This window comes from Sus scrofa, chromosome 3, assembly GCF_054392235.1.
Source record: "Sus scrofa isolate SSC_HxYL_T2T_F1_AM1 chromosome 3, Sscrofa_HxYL_maternal_Yorkshire_Landrace_v2.0, whole genome shotgun sequence".
Taxonomy (NCBI): Eukaryota; Metazoa; Chordata; class Mammalia; order Artiodactyla; family Suidae; genus Sus; species Sus scrofa.
The window spans coordinates 30,968,785-30,990,402 of record NC_139385.1 but is presented as its reverse complement, the minus strand read 5'-3'; the positions used below and the strand labels follow the sequence as shown (position 1 = coordinate 30,990,402).

The window sequence follows — 21,618 nt, the reverse complement described above, 5'->3', positions numbered from 1 at the left end:
GGACTTAGAATAACATGTAACAGCATATATTACACTATAATAATATACTATACCCTATAATATACATCCCATATGATATATATTCTATACTATACATAGAATATATAAGACTAGTAAGATTTAATTGCCCTGCTAATATCTAACAATTATTCATTTTATATAACTTACTATTAAATTAGGTGACTCAGTTTCAAAATGATTTCTTAAAACTCCAGCAAAGCCCAATAAAAATATTTCAGAAAGAAGAGTAAGGTGTCAAATTACAAAGCCTACAATGGATAAAGTTATCTGCTTTTAACATTCAAGAAAATATTAATGTAATTGAGAAATCAAACATCTCACAGGCACCCTGTTGGGCCGTACCCCAAAGGCCTGCAAGCCCCCTACCTGCCCAGCCTCAAGACCAAAGAGCTTGGAGTCATCGACAGAATCATCAGTGGCTTCATGGATGGGGGATTGTACATGTCCGAAACAAGGTCTTGGAGTGACACCTGACCACGTGTGGCAGATGGCATGCAGGACATGGCAGCAGTCTTCTGATACTTGTTACCAGTTTTACGGGGCGCTAACATCAGGATGGCTCATGGGTTACCTGGGAAACCAGCTGAAGAGCAAGCCCTTCTCGCCCCTTTGATAAGCTATCATGGTACAGGTGTTCTGATCTAAAGATTAGAACAATCACTAGCTGGGGCCAGGGGCAAGTATGCATTAAGAGGGAAGGTTAGTCATGTGAGTAGAATGTAGGTGAAGTAGGGACTGGTTGAGCAGGGATGTACAGAGAGCAAGAGAACAGTTACTTGAGTGGCCTGATCATAGAGACCAGAAACCAAACGTGACTATAAATGCTATGCTATCAATGGTACACTAATGGCTATGCTCTGTAATGGCCAGGTAAAAGATCTACTTTAAATGGCCCATTTTTTTCCCCTTGATATATACATCAGTAAGTGAAAATAAAAAAGCAAAGGATGCAAGTTGAACGAGGTCTTTTTTTCAAAGCTGTATAAAATAGCATGATAAGAGTTCTCACTAAATCATCTTTGCCCAAATTCAGGAGAACAGAGAGGAGCAATCTATCTAGAAAGATTCTTAAAGTTAGGGCTTAAATTTTTAAGGCATTTAAAATGTTTAAAATATGAACAAATTTACTTTTCTTGGTTAACATCTGCTAGGCACTCAGGAGTTTTTTTGTTTTTTGGGGTTTTTTTGTTTTTGTTGCTTTTTTTTTTTTTTTTTTTTTTGTGGTCCAGGAAGTTAACAAGTATAATTCCTACTAGAGAAAAAGAATTACATAGTGGCAATGCCACTCATTTGTGATTGATAAATATAACATTTTTTTACCTGACCAAGTGACAAATGCACATAATTTTACTTCAGAAGCAGAACTATCTGGAATCCTAGTAGCAAAAATAATTTTCTTCTCTTGCTGAATCTTCTGAATCCATTTACAGAACTGAGATAAACAAATCTTCAGAGGGACTCCTTCATCAACTTGAGCCTGCACAGAGTCGCAATATCTAAATTCAACAAGTGAATTTCATAATTACTGAGGACAAAATTAGGCACTGTGGAGGATACACAACAAAGAAGAGGTTCTAACAGGCAAAGAGTTTGTTTAGTGAAAAAATGTCAAACACATGGGAAAGAGATAATATAATGATTAAAATTCTACAAGATGGAGTTCCCGTCGTGGCGCAGTGGTTAACAAATCCGACTAGGAACCATGAGGTTGAGGGTTCGATCCCTGCCCTTGCTCAGTGGGTTAACGATCCGGCGTTGCCGTGAACTGTGGTGTAGGTTGCAGACACGGCTCGGATCCCGCGTTGTTGTGGCTCTGGCGTAGGCCGGTGGCTACAGCTCCGATGAGACCCCTAGCCTGGGAACCTCCATATGCCGTGGGAGCGGCCCCAAAGAGATAGCAACAACAAAAAAAAAAATTTTACAAGATAAGAAAAATTAGGTTGATCTAAAATCACACAGAAATAAATATATCCCAATTGACAGAAAATTGATGTCATTTAATTTCTATAAAATAAAAATTTGATTTTCTTTTATAACACATTCTTTCTAATTTTTAAAGATTCCAATGGACTTCTGGAGGGAACATTATTTCTCCTGAACAGTGAATAAACCTAATTCCAAATGGCATATAGCTTTTATTTTCTTTTTGAAACTGCTTTCTGAATTTTAATATTTGCATCTTGCCTGCTTGTTTTTTGTTGGGGTGGGAGGGATGTGAAGAGAAGTGAAAAAAGAAGGACATACCTGTTTTATGCCTGTTAGTTCCATGCAAAATTCAGAAAGAATCGGATGTTCCTGAGGCTGAACATAGGTGTGGAACTCAGATTCAATCTCTCCAGTTGATGTGTTCAGCAATACAGCTGGAAATTCAACTGTACAAAAGAATTAGCAATTGACGCATATATAATTGTTAAATTAAGGCTGCAATCACTCTAAATTAAACATATATTGCCATCACACAACATTATTGAACAATGACTGTTTTAGTAAAAGCATATCAAAATGACCAAAGCAGTATGATATGATGGTTTCAATAAAGTTATGCCAAGGAATAAATCAAACTGTTAAAGTTATGGGCATATCCACTAAAGTTTATTTTCTCAAACTAACTGTTAACTGTTTTATAGCTATAAAATTTCAAGCAACTTATCTAGTGCTACCTTTGGCTACTGGCAGTTCAGACTTACTTATTTCCTGGCTCCGGTGGCGTTTCCCATCATTCCAACATGTTGACTCAAAATCAATGACAACTAAGTAGTCAAACAATTGCTCTACAAAAGATCAGAGTGTCCTTAATGTTTTATTAGTACTAAAAACACAAGGCTACAGAATATAAAGAAACTAATGACACTACTTACTAGATTTGCTTCTTCCCAGATTTCCATTTGCTGGTGCAATTGACTTTCTCCTAATTAATCCAAGCTGCCTAAAAAGGTAAACAATCCAGGTATGTCCAACAAACTCATTCATACTCTTCTTTTTATAAGCTAACAAACTGATGGTATAACCCACATTATGAATATATTTATGTATTATAATTGAAATTGAATTAGATTTTGAGGGCAAGACTTTGATTTTTTATACTAACTGCCACCCTCTTTTGATTTTAGTAGTCATTCTACCTGCTTGGGCTTCAAAGTGCATATTTGCAGACTTAAGACAATTATTTCTCCTCCCTTTATTTTATTTAATTTGATTTTATATTTTTTCCTTTTTAGGGCCTCACCAGAGGCATATGGAAGTTCCCTGGGCTAGGGGTCCAATCAGAGCTACAGCTGCCAGCCTTTGCCACTGCCAACACGGGACCCAAGCCTCGTCTGTGACCTACACCACAGCTCATGGTAATGCTGGATTCCTGACCCACTGAGCGAGGCCAGTGATAGAACCCACATCCTACTCAATTTGTTTCTGCTGCACCAGAACGTGAACTCCTTGCTCCTCTTATTTTAGAGTCATACTCAAGTGATTGTAAAGATGTATCAAAAAGCTCAATTTATTTCTGTTTTTGCATTTTTCAAGTCCTCACTGTGTATGCAGCTCACTGTGAGAAGACAGGGCAGGTCCAGCCTTCTGGGAGCTTAAAATATCTCGAAAAAAACTAGATATCCATGGCAAACTGCCATAAGGTAATATATGATAAAGGATCCTTAAAGTTGTATGCTAAGTCCACAGAAAGGGATGAACTTGTTACCTGAAAACTGGGTGGGTGTTCAGCCAAAAGACAAAACCAAGGTAAAGAGTGGGAACAGGAAGGATTACTTGCAGCAAGTAAGGGCACTAGGGATCTTTCTCAAAATAGCAAAACTGGGGAAGTTTTAAACTAAGGGTACATGCATATTCATAAAGAGGCTTAGATGGTGGAGAATCTAAGCTTTAGATGATTAAAGTCAAGAGGGTCAGAAAAAATCATCATCCCTTAGGTTCCAGTTGATCTGGTGGTTGAGGGCTTTGGGCTGATCTTTACCACTGAAAAAGAACTAGGAGGCTTTACAACTGACATATTATTTTTGCTATTGCTATTTCTCTTGCCTGATAATAGTCATTTGTTTCTGCATTCTTTTGTTCCCTTAAGATCATCAATTACTGAGACCTGTTTAAGAACAAGCACTGTGGCCAGGTCAAAAATGGCTTCTGTTAGGTCAAGAAAGCCATACCTGGTTCTTTCTCCAGGGAACCTGTACCCTAGCTGCTTACAAGCTTACTAAGGTCTTAAGTGCTGTGAGACAAACTACTTTGCTGAGTAGGCAGAGTTTAACTAGGCAGACAGCTCCTGTTGGAGTTTTTTGAGTGGTGAACAGCTGACATCTATTGATTGGTTACTACAGAGTAGGCGCTGAACACAGGTGGTGAACTCATTTCATCCTCAACAACTGTATAAGGCAGTCACTTTTGCTACCTATATTTAAAGGGTAAGAAAACAAATTCAGCAATTTGCCCAATGTGAACCCAAGATCATCCAACTCTGAAACTATTTCAGATAGCAGTGTAATGCCTATCCACTAATGCACTGCACTGCTTCCATGAAACGGAAAGGTGAACACCATGTCCAAGAAGCAGTAAAAAAGCCTAAATGATCTACATTATGAACTAAACAGATCACTAGTTAGTGGCAGGGAGAACAGTTTGACGGGTGTGGTGGGGCTGCCTATGATCTTGGAACCGGAGGGCCGTTCTTAATCGTTTCCCGAGGCCTAGAACAAGCAAACGCTGACTCAAGGGCACACAGAGAGCCCTGGTCCTTCCACCCTCGTGCAGAGGGTGGCCTGAAGCTCGAGAGGAGGGAACCTTTCGGCCCGGAGCCGGGAAGAGAGCAGGTCGGAGACGCCCGACCTGCAGAGAATGGAGGCTGACACTGCGGACCCTGGCGCGGACGCCAGTGCCGGACCAGGAGCGACACCCCCCGCCCCAGGCCGCGCAGAAGCCCCTCGCATACCTTGCTAGCTTCTTGGTTGCCATTTCCGAAGCTCCCTACTCGCCGCAGCCCAACGGCCGGAAGTCGCTCTGCCCCCCACTTCCGGTCCATTCAAAAGCCCCGCGCGGCTGAGGCGGCGGCTCTGGCTAAAGCTGAGGCGGCGACTGCGGCGGTGTGCGCTCTCCACAGGGCTGCTGTTCAGCGGTTTCGGGGGTCGGGGGGTGGGGAGTGGTTTTTGGTGGGGAAGCCGCTAGGCAGAGCCCCACCCCCCTCTTTTCCAACGGTCAGAGGCGCCGTTCGCGGCGTTGTGGAACCGTTTCGAACGCGGCCTCCGGCGTCCTCAGTAAAACCGTTTGGCTTGGGGGCCGCGGAGTTCGCTGCGCCGCCAAACCGGGAAGACCGTTGGCGCCCTCGCTTTGCGCGGCGGGCGGGGAGTGCTCTGTAAACTGAATTGAGAGGATCTGAGGAAGGTTGGAGGCTGCCGCAGCCCGTGCCGCTCCCCACGCAGGAGCCGCCCGGACTGGCGGGGCGTCGGGGTTTTCTCAGCTCTAACCGATCTTTCTTCACAGCTTCATGGAGCCAGAGAGGGAGAGGACTGGGAGGGCCCCCAAGAGGGGCAAGAAGAGGAGGCGCGTCGCGAACCAGCTGGTCGGGGCGGCTGAGGCGATGAGAGCCCGTTGGGATCTTGAGGAGAGACAGCAGCCCGAGGCCAAGGTGAGCAACGGGGAGCCCGAGGGGGCGGCCCGAGGCGGTTTGGAGCTCCCAGATCCTAATACCATCCCGCTGACGTTGGCAGTTTAAAACGGGTGTCGTGTCTGGCACACGCGAAGAACGCTCATTCAACGAACATTTATTGAAGTCTTTTCTGTTCCAGGAATTGTTCTAGGGTCGGGGGAGATCTCAGTGCACAAAAGCACAAAATTCCCTGCCCTTGTGCAGTTTACGTTCCAGCAGGGGAATAATAAGGCTGATGATCATCCCTGTCATTTATTGAGAGCTAAATATATGTGGTCCATCCCTTCAGTCATCAGATTTCTTTTGTCTATCATGTACTGGTCACTGCCCTAGGCACTTGAAGTACATCAGTGAGTAAATAAATATCTCCACTACCTTGCTGGTGGAGAAAGAAGATAAATAATAGATATGATAAATAAGTTATACAGTATATTAGAAGGGAACTAATGCTGTGAAAACATTTTTAAAAACTTGTGGGAGTTCCCGTCTTGGCTCAGCGGTTAACGAATGGACTAGGATCCATGGGGACACAGGTTCCATCCCTGGCCTTGCTCAGTGGGTTAAAGGATCTGGCATTGTGGTGAGCTGCTGTGTACCTCACAGATGTGGCTGGCAGCTGTGGTTCTGATTTGACCCCTAGCCTGGGAACTTCCATATCCCTCACCTGCAGCCCTAAAACACAAACAAAAAAATTTTTTTAAATTATGGCTGGACTTGTGGCTTATAGAAGTTCCAGAACCAGGGATTAAATCTGAGCCACAGCTGCGGACTAAGCAGCTCTGGGATCCTTTAACCCACTACCACCAGCAGAGGATGGAACCCAGGCCTCCGCAGGGACACAATGCCTCATCTTCCCCTTATTTTAGTGTTTACCTTTTTCCCACAATCTACACTACCTCAATGCAACAAAATCAGGAAATAACATGGATATATCACTACCATCTAATCCTCAGACACCAAGATTCTCCAGTTGTTCCAGAAAAGTCCTTTTTAGCAATAAGATCTAGTCTAGAATCACATGTTACATTTAGTCTACAAGTCTCCTTCAGTCCAAACAATTGTTTGTTCAGTCTTTTCTTTCATATTCATAACCTTACTATTGAAGAATCTTGGACCAGTTATTTTGTAAAATGTCCCTCAAGTTAGGTTTGTCTCTTTTCTTATTTATTATATTGATTTGGCTATATACATCTTAGGAACATCACAGAAGTAATCTGTTCTCTTGTATATTATCAGGTTGTATACAAATTTTTTGTCCCTTTACTGGTGATATTAACCTTGATTACTTGATTAAGGAAGTATGTGCTAAACTTCTCAAAGTTTATTCTTTTTCTCTGTGATTTTGTGGGAGATGCTTCCTCATTAAACTTCCAGTTTATTTTTTTTTTTGCCTCAGCCCACAGCATGTGGAAGTTCCTGTGCCAGGGATTGAACCCATGCCATAGCAGTGACTCAAGCTGCTATAGGGACAACACTGGATCCTTAACCTGCTGTCCCACAAGGGAACTCCTGATTTATTTTTATTAGTATGAGTTTGTAGATACCTATTTTACTCAATGAATTATAATCTATTATGATATTTGCTGCTCAAAATATCCCATATTTGGCCATTAAGCTAGCTTCTGTGTCCCTTTGACATGACCTGATCATTCTTTGAGCATTTCTTTATTTTTCTGGCACAAAAAGATTACCCAGGCTCTTTTATTCTTTTTAGTGGAGAATGACATTTAGAAATTCAAGATCTGGGTGCTAGATACGCTTATTGCTATTGGGATGTCAATACTCCAATACATACATATATTTACATTTGAATATTTTTCTGTATCCATACATATCAAAAAACCATGAATTCATATCAGTATCTCTACTTTAATTCCATGGGGTTCATTATAGTTTTCTCCCTTTGCATATTTATAACTTCCTTATATTGAAGTGAAAACTGATTTGCATTATCTTCAGTGTATTTGATCAGTCCCTCATTGCTGCCATTGCCTGAAACCCTCACGTTCTCCTCACTTTGCTTGGGCTCTTGTCACTTGGAATCTTATACCAGGTCTCCCTCCTGTGTGAATACCTTCATTGCTACTGTGAAAAGTTACCACCCTCATCCTTCTCACATGAACAATTTCACCCTACTTTGGCTCTGAATTATGTTAACCACTATTGTCCCTCAGCATTGATGCCCTTCTTACCCTAACTAAGTTCTAACATCTGATGTCAACCCTCGGTGCTCTCCAGTTCCCACTGCATGGATGCCCTCTACTGCTCAAGCTTTGACACCTCACATTGAGCCACTGTCCTGCATGTGTGTCACGGGTTCCTACCCCTAGTCCTGAGGTGTTTCCCCCATCTCAGGCTCTGACATCCCATGTGTGGCAACCATGATCACTCACCACCATATAGACTCCTTCCTTTGATGCATTATCAGTCTCATACATTTTTGTTTGGCAAATATAAATCGTTAAATTCTTTCAGGAGTTAGCAATATTGTCAGAATGTAAGATAAACATTGTTTTTTTGATTTGGAATTTATTTTGAGAAAATGGGTATATAAGGATACTCATCATATTTTTTATAATTAAAAAAAAAAGCAATATGAGGAGTTCCTTGGTGGCTTAGTGGTTTAAAGATCCGGCATTGTCACTGCTGTGGCTCAGTTGCAACTGTGGCTTGAGGTGGATCCCTGACCTGGGAACTTCACTTGCCACAGTATGGCCAACCTCCCCCCCCCCAAAAAAAAAAACCCCAACAGCAACGTCAACAATAGAAATTTTTTTTCAGATAAATAAGTTTTTACGTAGGTAAATTTAGAGAATGGACTACTAAAAATTGATGTTTGTTATATTTAACAGATATGGAAAGATCTATACCTTTTTTTTTTAGCAAGGGGAATTGGTTACAAAACAATGATATAATCCTTTGGGGTGGAATAATATAGAGATGAAAAGAGTTTGGGTTTTGGAGCTTGCATTCTAGTCTTGTTTCCACCATTTAACGATTCTTTCATTTCTTTATCTGTAAAATGGGGATAATAATAATGCCTACTTAATAAAACTTGTGAGAATTAAATGATATAATAATATAAAGTGCTCAGAACTGAAATGGATAGTAATTGCCTAACCTTAGCTTTAAAAAGTCACAGGGAAAAACAGCAGTAATAATAATATCTGGTGTTTATTAAGTATCTATGGTATGTCAGCCATTGGCCCTCGGTATATTGCAATTGCAGTACCTCATTCATCTTCCCAATAATCTTATGAGGTAGAAATATAATTATTCTGTAAATGAAGAAACCTTAGCCTTAGAAAGGTCAAGGCACTTGTCCCTAATCTCTTAACATCTTAAGGCACTTAAGATGGTGGAGTTTGGTATTTGAACTTGGATAGTATGACTCCAGGAGTCTTGTTCTGCTGCCCTCCAGACCAAAATGAAAGTGCTAATTATCTGAGTTGTACAAGTACAGGTGACTTATTTTCACTTATTTATTGTCTTTTGTCTGTTTCTCTATTCTCTGACCCTTTTTTTTTATAAATAAGCATGAATCACTTTAATAACTAGATCTAAGTACAAAGCCATTTTAAGGAGAGGCTTAAGGTCTGACTCCTTAGCTTAGACCACATGATTTTCTATGATATGGCTCCTACTCCTCTCTCCTCTCATATCTGCTGCTCTGTAACATGCGATCTTAGTTCCAGCCAAACCAAACTACATGTTTTGTTTTGTTTTGATTGTTTTTTGTCTTTTTAGGGCCACACCCAAGGCATATGAAAGTTCACAGGCTATGAGTTGAGTCGGAGCTGCAGCTGCTAGCCTATGCCACAGCCACAGCAACTCCAGATCCGAGCCACCTCTGACATACACCCACTACAGCTCACAGCAATGCCAGATCCTTAACCTACCTAGCGAAGCCAGGGATCAAAGCTGCATCCTCGTGGATACTAGTTGGATTCGTTACTGCTGAGCCACAAGGGGAACTCCCCAAACTACTTGTTTAGGTACAGTGTACCCTCTACCCATCTGACTCATTGTTTTTAAGGTTCAGCCCCAGTATTTTCATCCTAGTGATACTATCTCCAGAACTCCCCCCACACTCATCCACTGCAAGTCATTTAGTCTCTTCGTTCCTATACCTTTATAATAACACTCACCTTATACTGAAATTACTTGTTTCTGCATTTTCCTACCTAGTAGAATGGACCCTTTGAGAGCATGAGTCATGTTTTATTCATCCTATTAGCACATAAGCAAATATCTACAATTAAGGTTCTGTATCAATGTTTATTAAATATCCTATTAATAATATCATCACAAGTTATTGGTCTTAGACCTTCATTTCCAATTAATTAAAAACTCTCCTTATGTTTAGATATATGCTAAAATAATCAGAAACTAAAATATTTTAAAAATTTGCTTTGCTTTGTTTCTGTTCCTTGTAATTCGCTATACACTGAATTATCTTTGCAGAAAGCTCGCTTATCTACCATTTTATTTGCTGAAAACTGTGAAATAACCCATGGCCAGCTATGTGAATTGCTGAAGTATGCAGTTCTAGGCAAATCCAGTGTTCCTAAACCCAGGTATGAGATGAACTTAAATGGTGGGCATAGACCTGGGGTTTCAAACTGGTATCCAGAAGACCATATCTGCCTGGCATTATTTATTTGCCACCCAGAATGTCCTAAATTTTTTTTAACAATAGTTTCTAATAATTTAAATTGAGAATCCCTTTACAAAAATCCATATTTTTACTTCTAAAAACTCCAAGATCTGGAAACTGTCCCTCTGTTCCCACATGGCACAACAATTTGTTGAAATTAAATGATGGCCTCCCCCTTTAGATTTATACGTCAGTGTCCCATCTGGTTAGTCCTCTTCCCTTGTTTATAGTATCTGTCTGGCTGCTACAGATATTTTGGTTTGTAACCCCCAGCAGAGTCCTGATTGATGTTAACATGATCATATAATAAGAATCCCAATCTTTTTTCTTCCTTTTACAAATCAGAGGCAAAGAGAATTTTACTGTTCTGGTTATCTTCAGTGCCATTATCAAGTGTCTAATGAAAATTGCATTTGTGTATGTACCAATATAGAGAGATTTTCAAATGTACACTTCTCTCTGGGGGGAGGTTACTTAGATACCTCAGAAGCCTTCTTATGCATTAACAGATTCTGTCACTTTCTCTAAAACTGACTTTCTTAAAGCCAGTCAGTCATGTGGTTACTGTCTTAAGGAAGGCCTGTAGGGCAGTTTGAGATCTTGAAGATAATGCCTTTATAAACTGAGCTTAGTTAGTTCTGATTTAAAACAAATTTTTAATAGGATTTTGGATTTGAATGCATTGTATATTACTTGGTATTCTACTTGATTTGAATGGAATAATTTTCTCAAGAGATCTTTATTTGAATTCTGTGCAGTAATAACTTTTCTCCATTTCTAGGCAGTAAGTGATAATAAACTCGAATAGTTATTGCTTACTTCCCTTCTGGATGCCTGTAACTGACTTTATAGTATCAGTCTTAACTGTGTTGGTTTGGCTTTTCAACAGCTGGTGCCAGCTTTTTCACCAAAACCACCTGAACAACGTGGTGGTTTTTATACTGCAGGGGATGAGTCAGCTACATTTTTACAGGTTCTATTTGGAATTTGGATTTCTCCGAAAGGCATTCAGACATGTAAGTTAAGCAAACTTTGTATTTGGACCTGAGTCAGGTCATTCTACCCAGAGACTAGTACACATGTCTCAAATCATGCTCCTTGGCAACTTGATTGAACAAGCAATAAACGGTATAGAAAACAAAAATGACTAAGATTGTTACCTTGTGTTGAGAATAGATTTGTCTGAGATTTTTCTATGGTTATCTAGGCAAAACCCTTAATCCCAGATTTCAGTCTATAGTTGCCAGATTATAGTAATATTGCTACATTTTATTTGGGCTATGATGTTTTCAAAGATTGTAAAATTTACATAAAATCTATATCTTGGGTCCTCTCCTGACAACGTCACAAGATTAAGTTTGTGTAAAACAACCTAAAGTTCCCTTGAGTACCTGACGCTGAATAGCAGTCTTCTTTAGAAAAGGCATGTGCTCTCCGCTTTCCCATAGCCTGCTCCATTCTTTATCATACTGTTTCATCCATTTACCCCTGAAAGCATTTGAATTGGTCCTAACTTAATCTCTGTGGGTCTCCATTTTCTTTTTTTCTTACATTTATTGAGCACTACCTATACGTTAGGCCCTATATTAATCATACTGCGTGTATCATCTTTAATTCTCACAGTAGTCCTATTAGGGAGAGATACTTTCTTATTCCCACTTTGTACATAAGGAAACGAAGTAACTCATCCAAGTTATAGCTAGTAAGTGGTCAAGCTAGAATTTAAGCCCAGGTGATCCTGGGGCTTGAATTCTTAAGCCTTTGCTTTGCTGTCATCTACCTGGCCTATTTTCTTCTGAAGTAATAGACTTGAAAGTCCTTTGAAAAAATATAGGGAACTTTGCTTTTCGAAGTTACGCATTTTTGTAATGTATATTTCATTTTTACAATATGTAATCAGAGAAGCAAAGAAAATTTCTGGGGTAGGATAAATGTGGTTTCACCTACCTAGTCACTTTTATACATTAAGGAAACTGTCCTTGTACAATGCAAACAGTTAAGGACCAGACCTTTCATAGCACTGAGCTGGTAATGAGAGTCTAGGTCTTTGGTAGTATTTTAACTGCTTTCAGTTACTTTCGTAAAAGCCTATTATGTATTTTCAGAAATTCCGCTTGCCTCCCCCATCATCTGATTTCCTAGCTGATATCATTGGGCTGCAAAGGAAAAAGAAAATTGGGGATCTGTCCAAAACAATGGAAGGTATGGCTGTGTTCTGGTTTGATGATTCGCTCATTCTGAAAGACACTGTGGATATGCTTACAAGTAGGTTTATCAGTCAAGTTTATTCTTGCAAGCAACAAAACTCAATTCTAAGTAACTTAAACAGAAAAGCTTTTTTAATTTTTTTTTCTTTTTTTTTTTTTTGCTTTTTAGGGCCACACCCACTGCATATGGAGGTTCCCAGGCTAGGGGTTTAATCAGAGCTACAGCTGCCTGCCTACACCATAGCCATAGCAACACCAGATCCAAGCTGCATCTGTGACCTATACCACAGCTCACAGCAACACCGCATCCTCAACCCACTGAGTGAAGCCTGGGATCAAACCTGCAACCTCATGGTTCCTAGTCAGATTTGTTTCTGCTGCGCCACGACGGGAACTCCTAAAAAAAATTTTTAAAGGAAAAAAGTGTTGGTACCAAGCGAGATTAGACAGAAAGAAATTAGCCGGCATTCATGCATCAGAAATCATTTGGTTAGGTAAGATACCTAAGTCTGCCCCCTGGATATCACTGACATTAGACTCTTGAATTGCCATAAATAATTTTAAAATGGTCACTGGGTTTTGTAGCTTTAAGTGTACAGATGGGAAGGAAGATCCTGCCTTTGACTAATATAGGGGACACTCACTAATACTGCTTAGAGTAGGGAATAGGCAGGGGGTTTGGATGTTGGCCAACTAAAATATAAATATCCATGATAGCAGTGTTTTTCAAACTGTGGGTTATGTCCTGTTAACAAGTTATAGCTGACCTTCTGTTTTGGGAGGCAAGGAGTTGAGTGATGAAATAGAATACAACTCACCCAAGTTTATTACACATAACAAGGTAAGTATTGTTGAATAATGCTTTTTATATGTGTTCAGAAATTATTGAATAGTTGCACTGAGGGGACATGAGAAAGTGATGAGGAGTAACCAGTGATTCCTTCCCATCTTCTTCGTGGCTCTGTTTCCTATTATCCTCTGTCTGAAAGGTATCTAACTTCCTACATTTCCATTGTTCTCTTCTCCTTCTAATAGATGTCTGTGTCTGAACTGCAGCTTTGTTTAATTTGACCTCCACTCTGTTTTAAACATCTTTGAGTGAATCCAGTAGTCATGAAATTGAAAACTCATGTAAAGACATTGAGTTGTAAAAGAAAGGAAGTAATGAGGAAAAAGAATTGATATGGCTGAAGAATATATAGATTATTGAGGATGATTGGAAGGTGGAGATGGAATAAGAGGGGAGGTAGTGGTGAGAAATAGGGCTGAAAGGTAGGTTAAAGCTTTGTCCTATAGGCTATAAATGATATGCTAAGGACTTTGGGACATAGCTACTTCTCTGCGCATTTCAGGATTTTGCTTCATTTTCCTAACCTAAGTATCCAAGTCCCCAAGGTATAGTCCATAGCACTTTGTTCTTCTCTCAGTTCAGTCTTTAGTCTTTGAAATAGTCATCTCTTCTTCCCAAATTTACTTATCACTCTTCTATGGATAACTCCTATCTTTATCTGTAGGTTTGATGTCCCAAATTCCAAAGCCTGCCTTTTCAACTGCCTGCTAGAGGTTGCTACCTGGATACTCTGCTGTACCCTTAATCATAATATATCTAAAAGCATTTTTCTCATCCCTAAATAATAACAGGCTCCCATCTTCTAATCCCCTTTTCTGTTGGTACTGTTTTTCTCTGACACCAACTTGAATTTTAGAATTACTTTCTTTTGGCTCCCCATACCCAGTGTGACTGCGTGGCTCTTTCCCTTTGCTCTTATGAATCTCTGTTTAAATGTTACACTATGAGAGAGGCCTTCCCTGATCATAAAATATGACATTAACTCTTTTCCTGCCTCAGCACTCCCTTTCCTCCTTTACTTCCTTTAGTTTTCTCCATAGTTCTTATCTTCACCTGATATATTACGTATTTGCTTATTTATTGTTCATCTTCCCAGCTAGAATTTAAGAGAATTTTATTGATTTTGTTCCTTAGGGAATCTATTGGCTTAGACCAATGCCAGGCCTATAATAAGTACTCAGTAAATATTTTGTTGATTGAACTGAATTTTCTGTCACTATGCTTTATCAGTTTTTCTTGTGTAATGTTTCTTTCCCATACCCTTTTTCCTTTGTCCCTTTCACCATCTTAATCCAGACTCTATCTTGTTTTTTTTTTTGTCAGAATTATTGCAAAGTCATTTTTCATTTCTCAATTTCATTTTCCATATATCTTTGAGGTTAATTTTTTTTTGGCGTGCCATGCATGTGGAAATTCCCAGGCCAGTGATCGAACCCCTGCCACAGCAGTGATTCAAGCTGCTGCAGTGATGCCAGATCCTTAACTTGATGTGCCACAAGAGAACTCCAAGGTTAATCTTTCTTAAAATACTGTTTGGTTATGCCACTTCCCTTCTCAGGAACTTTCTTTTATTCTACCTTATATATGGAATGCTGGACTAAAGTCCAAACTTGAGCCTGGCATTTGTAGTGGTCTACAATTCAATTTTATCTTCCTCTTTCAATTTTGTTCTCCCCCCCAACCCTTTTTTTTTTTTCTTTTCTTTTTTACAGCCACACTTGTGGCATACAGAGGTTCCTGGGCTAGATGCTGAATTGGAGCTGCAGCTGTGGCCTGTTCCACAGCCACTGCAACATCAAATCTGAGCCCCACCTGCCACCTATGCCTCAGCTTGTGGCAATGCTGGATCCTTAACCCACTGAGTGAGGCCAAGGATTGAACCCACATCCTCACAGAGACAACATCAGGTCTTTAACCCGCTGAGCCACAATGGGAACTCCTCAACCTTGTCTCCTACTCTGCTCCTCTACGTAGCCATTTTTCTCCCCAACTGGCATAGTCACTATCCTACCAAGTTGGCTTTGTACATTTCTATCTTACCTGGAATGCCCTCTTTCCTACTTCTGATACTTTGGCGTTTTGGTTGTGAAGACGGTATACTCATTCAGGCCACCTTAAGTGAGAGGGTGTTTGAAGGATGCATGTGGACTAGAAAGCCACCAAGAATCTAAGTGCCTCGGGTGAAGAGCTGTTCTCCATCCCTTTCAATATCATCTTCATTTCTTTTTTTTTTTTTTTTTTTTTTTTTTAATCTCTTCCAACTGGTCTATTCTCTATTTCTTAGTTCAATTCTGAAAGCAAGCAAACCTTATCAGCTTAACTAATTACTCTTGTCCTTTTTGAACATGTCTTGAGAAGGAATATCAAGTCAGTTTATAGATGGGTCCTTTTTTTTTTTTTTGTCTTTTTAGGGCTGCAGGAAGTTCCCAGGCTGGAGATCCAAACTGAGCAGCTGCCAGCCTGTGCCACAGCCACAGCAATGTGGGATCTGAGCTGTGTCTACAGCCTACACCACAGATCACAGCAACACTGGATCCTTAACCTACTGAACAAGGCCAGGGATCGAACCCACATCCTCATGGATACTAGGAGGGATCTTTACCGCTGCGCCACCATGGGAACTCCTAGATGGATCCTTCTTTAGCCAGGTCCCCACGCTTAAGACCACCCCTGCTTAAAAGAACAGATTGGTTCTTGAGTAAGTGGTTAGGGGTAGAGTAGATTTATCTAGAATGGGCTGTTAGGAATGGCAGGTACTGTAATGGACTGGTCTAATATCTGAATTCTGAATTACCCCTTGCTTTAAGACTCAGCTAATCCTTTCCTCTCTTGAATCATCCTTACCATCTTAGCCAGAGTATTTGTCCTTTCCCTTTTATAGCCTTTATTATTATAAACCATTTAAGACTTATTTTCTCTTTGTGTTCCTATAAGTGTATTAGAGTGCCGGCTTCTTAAAAGTTGAGTCTGGGTCTTAATAAATCTTTTGCTCTTCACCATGCTTAAATTATAAAACTTTTGCTCTTCACCATGCTTAAAACTCTATACAACATTAAAAGACATGTCCTCTGAGGTCTTAAATATTCTAACATGTTCATTTTTCCTTATTTCAGGGTCTTTACCTTCTGTGAGCTCAAAAGTCAGCATCAGCCCACAGAATGACCCCATCATTCAAAAGTATGGCTCTAAGAAAGTGGGCTTGACCAGATGCCTTCTTACAAAGGAGGAAATGAAAGCGTACCACTTTCCATTACAAGGTTGATTTAGATTTAATCTGATGTTGGTAACAATGGAAAAATATCTGTCATTTTATTTAAAAATATTACTGTTGAAAGTTCATTTTAATGGGTTGCCTTCCAAATGTCTTATTCCATCTTCTGTTAATTAATGGGAAATATTTTAAGTGCCATGTTTCCTATAGTGTAGTATGTGTATGTACCACAATTGATTTTAGGTAATACATGACAGTGGCCTTAAATAGCATTGAAAGTTCCCAGGCTAGGGGTCGAATCAGAGCTGCAGCTGCCAGACTACACTACAGGCATAGCAACACAGGATCCAAGCCATGTCTGTGACCTATACCACAGCTCATGGCAACGCTGGATCCCCGACCCACTGAACGAGGCCAGGGATTGAACCCACATCCTCATGGATACTAGTGGGCTTCGTTTCTGCTGTGCCACAGTGGGAACTTCCTAATATGTCTTAACACTTTAACACTTCTCTGGTACTTCTAATCTTCCTCCCATCCATCCCTCCCCCACTTTCTTTAATAAATAGGGTGTGTCTAGGCTCAGAGCCTTGGTCAGTTATGTAGTAAAGAGTTTATAAAAATTCTTTTATTTAGTACCTCCTGATCTCATCAGCGATGTTAAAATTCCTTTTTTTAATTTAAAAAAAAAAGCCGTATTGAGATATAATTAACGTATCATACAGTTCACCCATTTAAAGTGTATAATTCAATGGTTTTTAGTGTACTTATGGAGTTTTACAGCCATACCCACAATCATTTTAGGACTCTTTCCTCACCCCCTCCCCAAAAAACCCTTTACTATAATTTCTCCCCAGTGCCCTTTAGCCTTAGGCAACTGCTAATTACTTTCTGTCAGTGGATTTACCTACGGTAGATATAAATGGAATCATACAATATGTGGTCTTTTGTAACTTAGCATGAAATTCTCAAAGTTAGTCCATGTTATAGTATGTATCATTACTTCATTTATTTTCATTGTAATGATGTTCCACATTCAGATATACATTTTACCCATCAGTTGATGACATTTGGCTTGGTTCCACTTTGGGGATGTTATGGATAATGGTACTGTGAACATTTAGATACAAATTTTTGTAAGAACATAACATTTTTATTTTTCTTGAGTATATGCCTAGGCGTTGGATCATGTAATAACTCGTTTTAACCTTTTAAGGAACTGCCAGGCTGGTCTATAAAGCAGTTGTACCATTTTACATTCCCTCTGGCAATGTACAAGTGTTCTAATTTTTGGACATACTTACCAACACTTGCTATGCTCTTTTATTGATTATACCCATCCTAGCAGGTGTGAAGTAGTAGTATGATTTTGGTTTGCATTTCTCTGATGGCTGATGATATTGAACATCTTTTTATGTGCTTATTGGCTATTTGTATATCTTTTCATCTCCTTTGTCCTTTTTTATGCCTGCTCCTGTGGCATATGGAAGTCTTCCAGGCTAGGGGTTGAATCAGCTGCAGCCATAGGCCTACACCACAGCCACAGCAATGCCAAATCTGAGCCACATCTGTGACCTACATCACGGCTTGTGGCAATGCCAGATCCTTAACCCACTGGGTGAGGCCAGATATCAAACCTGCATCCTCATAGACACTACGTCTGAGCCATAACAGGAACTCCTGAGCCATAATAGGAACTCCTCCTTTGTCTATTTTGTAATTGGACTGTCTTTTTTATTAAGGTATTGGAGTTCTTTTTGTATCCCAGATAGACTTTTCCTTTTAAAATAGGTTTATTTAAATGAAAAAGCTATCTGTAAAATGGAGTTGTCAGTTCATATATGATAGAATTGCCACGAGGATTAATTGAGTTGATGTACAAAAGGAGCTTAATGTGGGGACACATAGTGCTTTTTTAAAAGTGAGAAAATTGTGGCTAAATCCAAAGTCACTGGAGAAAAAATCGAGGACAGAAATCCTCTCTTATTTAGTCTTTGTATTTCAAGTGTCTAATGTAGAGAAGGTGCCCCACAAACATGATATTTCAGTTTTCCCTGGATACATCTAGGACTATGTTTACCATTTCTAGTTCTTAAGGCAAGTATTTTATTCCTTTTCCTGCTAGGTTTTCCTGACTGTGAGAACTTTGTTCCTACCAAATGTAATGGTTCTATAACAGACAATAGTCCTCTCTTTGGGCTTGATTGTGAAATGGTAAGTACTGCTTTTGATATTTCAACTGCAGCATTCTAAGCTAGAGTCTGGTTTTCTTCAGTGCTTTCCACTACACAGTTCCACTACACAGTTTAAATAATTGAAAGTAGACCCTTTTGGAGTTCCCGTCTTGGCACAGTGGAAACGAATCTGACTAGGAACCATGAGGTTGCGGGTTCGATCCCGGTTCCATCCCAAGCCTCCCTCAGTGGGTTAAGGATCTGTCGTTGCCATGAGCTGTGGTGTAGGTTGCAGATGCGGCTTGGATCCCATGTTGCTGTGGCTGTGTAGGCCGGCAGCAACAGTTCCAATTCGACCCCTAGCCTGTGAACCTCCATATGCCGTGGGCACGGCCCTAAAAAAAAAAGTAGACCCTTTTACTCAGATTTTAGAAAAATTGAAACTTTGCTCTAGAATGAGGAATAAATGTCAAGTTTTCTAACTAGTTGATATGTTTAACCTAATTTTGGAACATTATTAGCAGTTTATTCCTTCTTTTTTTTTTTTTTTTTTTTTTTTTTTTTTTTTTCCTATGGCTAACCATGGCATATGGAAGTTCCCAGGCCAGGGGTTGAGTTAGCCTACACTGCAGCTGTGGCAATGCTTGATCCTTTTAACCCACTGCAGGGTTAAACTACAGACCAGGGTTCGAACCTGTGCCTCCACAGTGACCAGGGCCACTGCAGTCAGATTCTTTACCCTCTGCACCATGGCAGGAACTCTTTTCCTTCTGTCTTTTGAGCAAGTGTTTTTTTGTTGGTGTTGCCTTAAGGACTTTGCCTCAATTATCATTGGTTTGGCTTAGTTTTACACATTCACATTTGAGATCAGAAGTAAGGATTTCCCTGCTTAAGCTCCTTTGTGTTTTACATTGTTTAATTAGTAAGTTTCCTTTCAAAGGCAGAGTATCATCTCTCACTTAATACTCAGGTAACTGTTTCTTAATTCTTAAAAGAGTAGCTAAGAACTAAGGATTTGGAGTCTTTTGTGCTAAGGTGTGCATGTTGGCCTTACCTATCACCTTGGACAGATTCCCTAATTCTCCCTCTGTGAAGTGGAGAAAATAATAGAGGCTACTTCATAGGATTATTGTGAGGTGGTATATGTAAAATGCTTAGAATTGGATTAGATAATAATAGGGCATGCTAATAAAAATTACTTTTTGGTGGAACCTAGCACTATACTGGGATGTAGTGCACAGTAAATTGTTCAATTATAATTGGTGTTATTATTTCCATCCCTTTTCCTTGAGCCCATACTTCCCAGAGAAATTGTACTGTGTTGATTGCCTTAAGTGTAATGTTCAATAGCCCTGCCTAGCTTTAATTTCATTTACACTGGATTCCCTAGTCAACAAAAGACTGTGCTATTGTTGCAGGGACCCCAGTAGATTAGAGTAGATGGTAGTTGATGTAGTCCTGAATAATGAGATGAAGCAAGAACTTCCACTGTTTAGCCCCCTAACTGCATCCTGGTCTTTCAGTGCCTCACATCCAAGGGGAGAGAACTAGCACGCATCTCACTGGTTGCTGAAGGAGGCTGCTGTGTTATGGATGAACTTGTTAAACCTGATAACAAGATTGTAGACTACCTCACCAGGTATTTTTCATCCTGCCTCCAGCTCTTCACAAGGCTTTCAGACTAGAGTGGAGTGAGACTTAAAAGGAATAGCTTGTAGTTTCTGTTTAGCTAGGTATTATCTCCTTATTATCAAAGCAAAGGTAGGGTACCACAACTGTAAATTTTAATACTGAAATTGCACAATGTTGGTGTATAATACTCTTACCCTTTTTGCTCTCTAATCTTCCCATGACCTTAAGTCACCAGTATACTACCTTCCTTATAGAATCTGCCAGTTGTAATAATTATCTAGCAACTGCCAAACACCTTCGTTCTCTGATAAGACCTTGTCTCGAAAATCTGCAAATCATTATTTGGCAGTCAAATGATCAGGAGAGCTTAATCTGCTTCTTAACTGCAAAAATCAAAAAAAGTAAGGTTTTCCACAATAGATATATGAAGCACAAAAATTTTTGTCTATCTTTCCAAAGATTAGCATGTAATTTTCGAATGTACATATTATAATGATTAGGCAAAGAAAAACAAGTAAAACATTACTGTTTCCTTTGTAGTTGCATCTATCACTTCATGCCACCTTTGGCACAAAGAAACTGTGACAGTGATAAAGACTGTCATATTAGCAGACATGACAGTTAGTGTTCTTAGGGAACAGTCATATATGGCAAAGATGTATGTTATAAGCATGTTTGTCACAGTATTGCAAAAATATGGGAATATGAATGATGTCTGAAAGTAGGGGATTGGTTAGAATGTTCCATCTATCTCATGGAATATTCTAACCGTTTAAAAGAATGTGCCAATAGAGATTTATTGATGTGAAAACTTGATTGTGATGTGTAGTAACTGTTACAATCATGTTATAAAATAGTGTGTGCATTATGATTGCATTTTTATAAAAATAAAAAATACAGAATATATATATCAAAAAGTATGAAAGGATATTTACTAAAATGTAAAAAGTGATCTCTGGGTGGTGGGATTATGGGCAGTAAGTATTCTTTTTGAAGTGACAGAGAGGAAAACTTATCAATATCCTGGCCTGTCCATTTTTCTTTTTTTATTGAAAGTTTCTCAGGAATCACAAAGAAGATTCTTAACCCAGTGACAACAAAGCTCAAAGATGTACAGAGACAGTTAAAAGCATTACTTCCTCCTGATGCTGTGTTAGTGGGTCACTCCTTAGACTTAGATCTCAGAGCACTGAAAGTGAGTATCTGATTTAGGACTTAC

General features: G+C 39.6%; 2 protein-coding genes across 67 annotated transcripts in view; one reads left to right on the top strand and one right to left on the bottom strand.

Annotated features, from left to right (window-relative positions):
- Nucleotides 1-4,990, bottom strand: part of ERI2 (ERI1 exoribonuclease family member 2) — a 40,875-nt gene extending 35,885 nt beyond the window's left edge. For 21 of the 50 annotated variants that reach the window (XR_014840643.1, XR_014840651.1, XR_014840638.1 and 18 more), the window contains exons 1-5: nt 4,955-4,990; nt 2,880-2,947; nt 2,709-2,792; nt 2,266-2,393; nt 1,342-1,498 (exon numbers count right to left, since the gene is read on the bottom strand). Coding sequence is in view for 6 of the 50 variants with exons in the window: in XM_085017421.1 (XP_084873547.1) it covers nt 1,342-1,498; nt 2,266-2,393; nt 2,709-2,792; nt 2,880-2,947; nt 4,955-4,977 (460 nt within the window). In the remaining 44 variants the exon portion in view is untranslated. Of the gene's footprint in view, nt 1-1,341; nt 1,518-2,265; nt 2,394-2,708; nt 2,793-2,879; nt 2,948-4,954 lie in introns of all 50 variants that reach the window. The other 29 variants (XR_014840667.1, XR_014840671.1, XR_014840672.1 and 26 more) reach the window with 3 other exon arrangements.
- Nucleotides 4,991-5,042: 52 nt separating this feature from the next.
- Nucleotides 5,043-21,618, top strand: part of REXO5 (RNA exonuclease 5) — a 61,303-nt gene continuing 44,727 nt past the window's right edge. For 8 of the 17 annotated variants that reach the window (XR_014840632.1, XM_085017414.1, XM_021086509.2 and 5 more), the window contains exons 1-9: nt 5,043-5,105; nt 5,503-5,647; nt 10,133-10,245; nt 11,215-11,341; nt 12,431-12,527; nt 16,496-16,639; nt 18,719-18,807; nt 20,291-20,406; nt 21,456-21,594. Coding sequence is in view for 14 of the 17 variants with exons in the window: in XM_085017414.1 (XP_084873540.1) it covers nt 5,507-5,647; nt 10,133-10,245; nt 11,215-11,341; nt 12,431-12,527; nt 16,496-16,639; nt 18,719-18,807; nt 20,291-20,406; nt 21,456-21,594 (966 nt within the window). In the remaining 3 variants the exon portion in view is untranslated. Of the gene's footprint in view, nt 5,648-10,132; nt 10,246-11,214; nt 11,342-12,430; nt 12,528-15,793; nt 16,081-16,495; nt 16,640-18,718; nt 18,808-20,290; nt 20,407-21,455; nt 21,595-21,618 lie in introns of all 17 variants that reach the window. The other 9 variants (XM_085017412.1, XM_085017406.1, XM_085017404.1 and 6 more) reach the window with 6 other exon arrangements.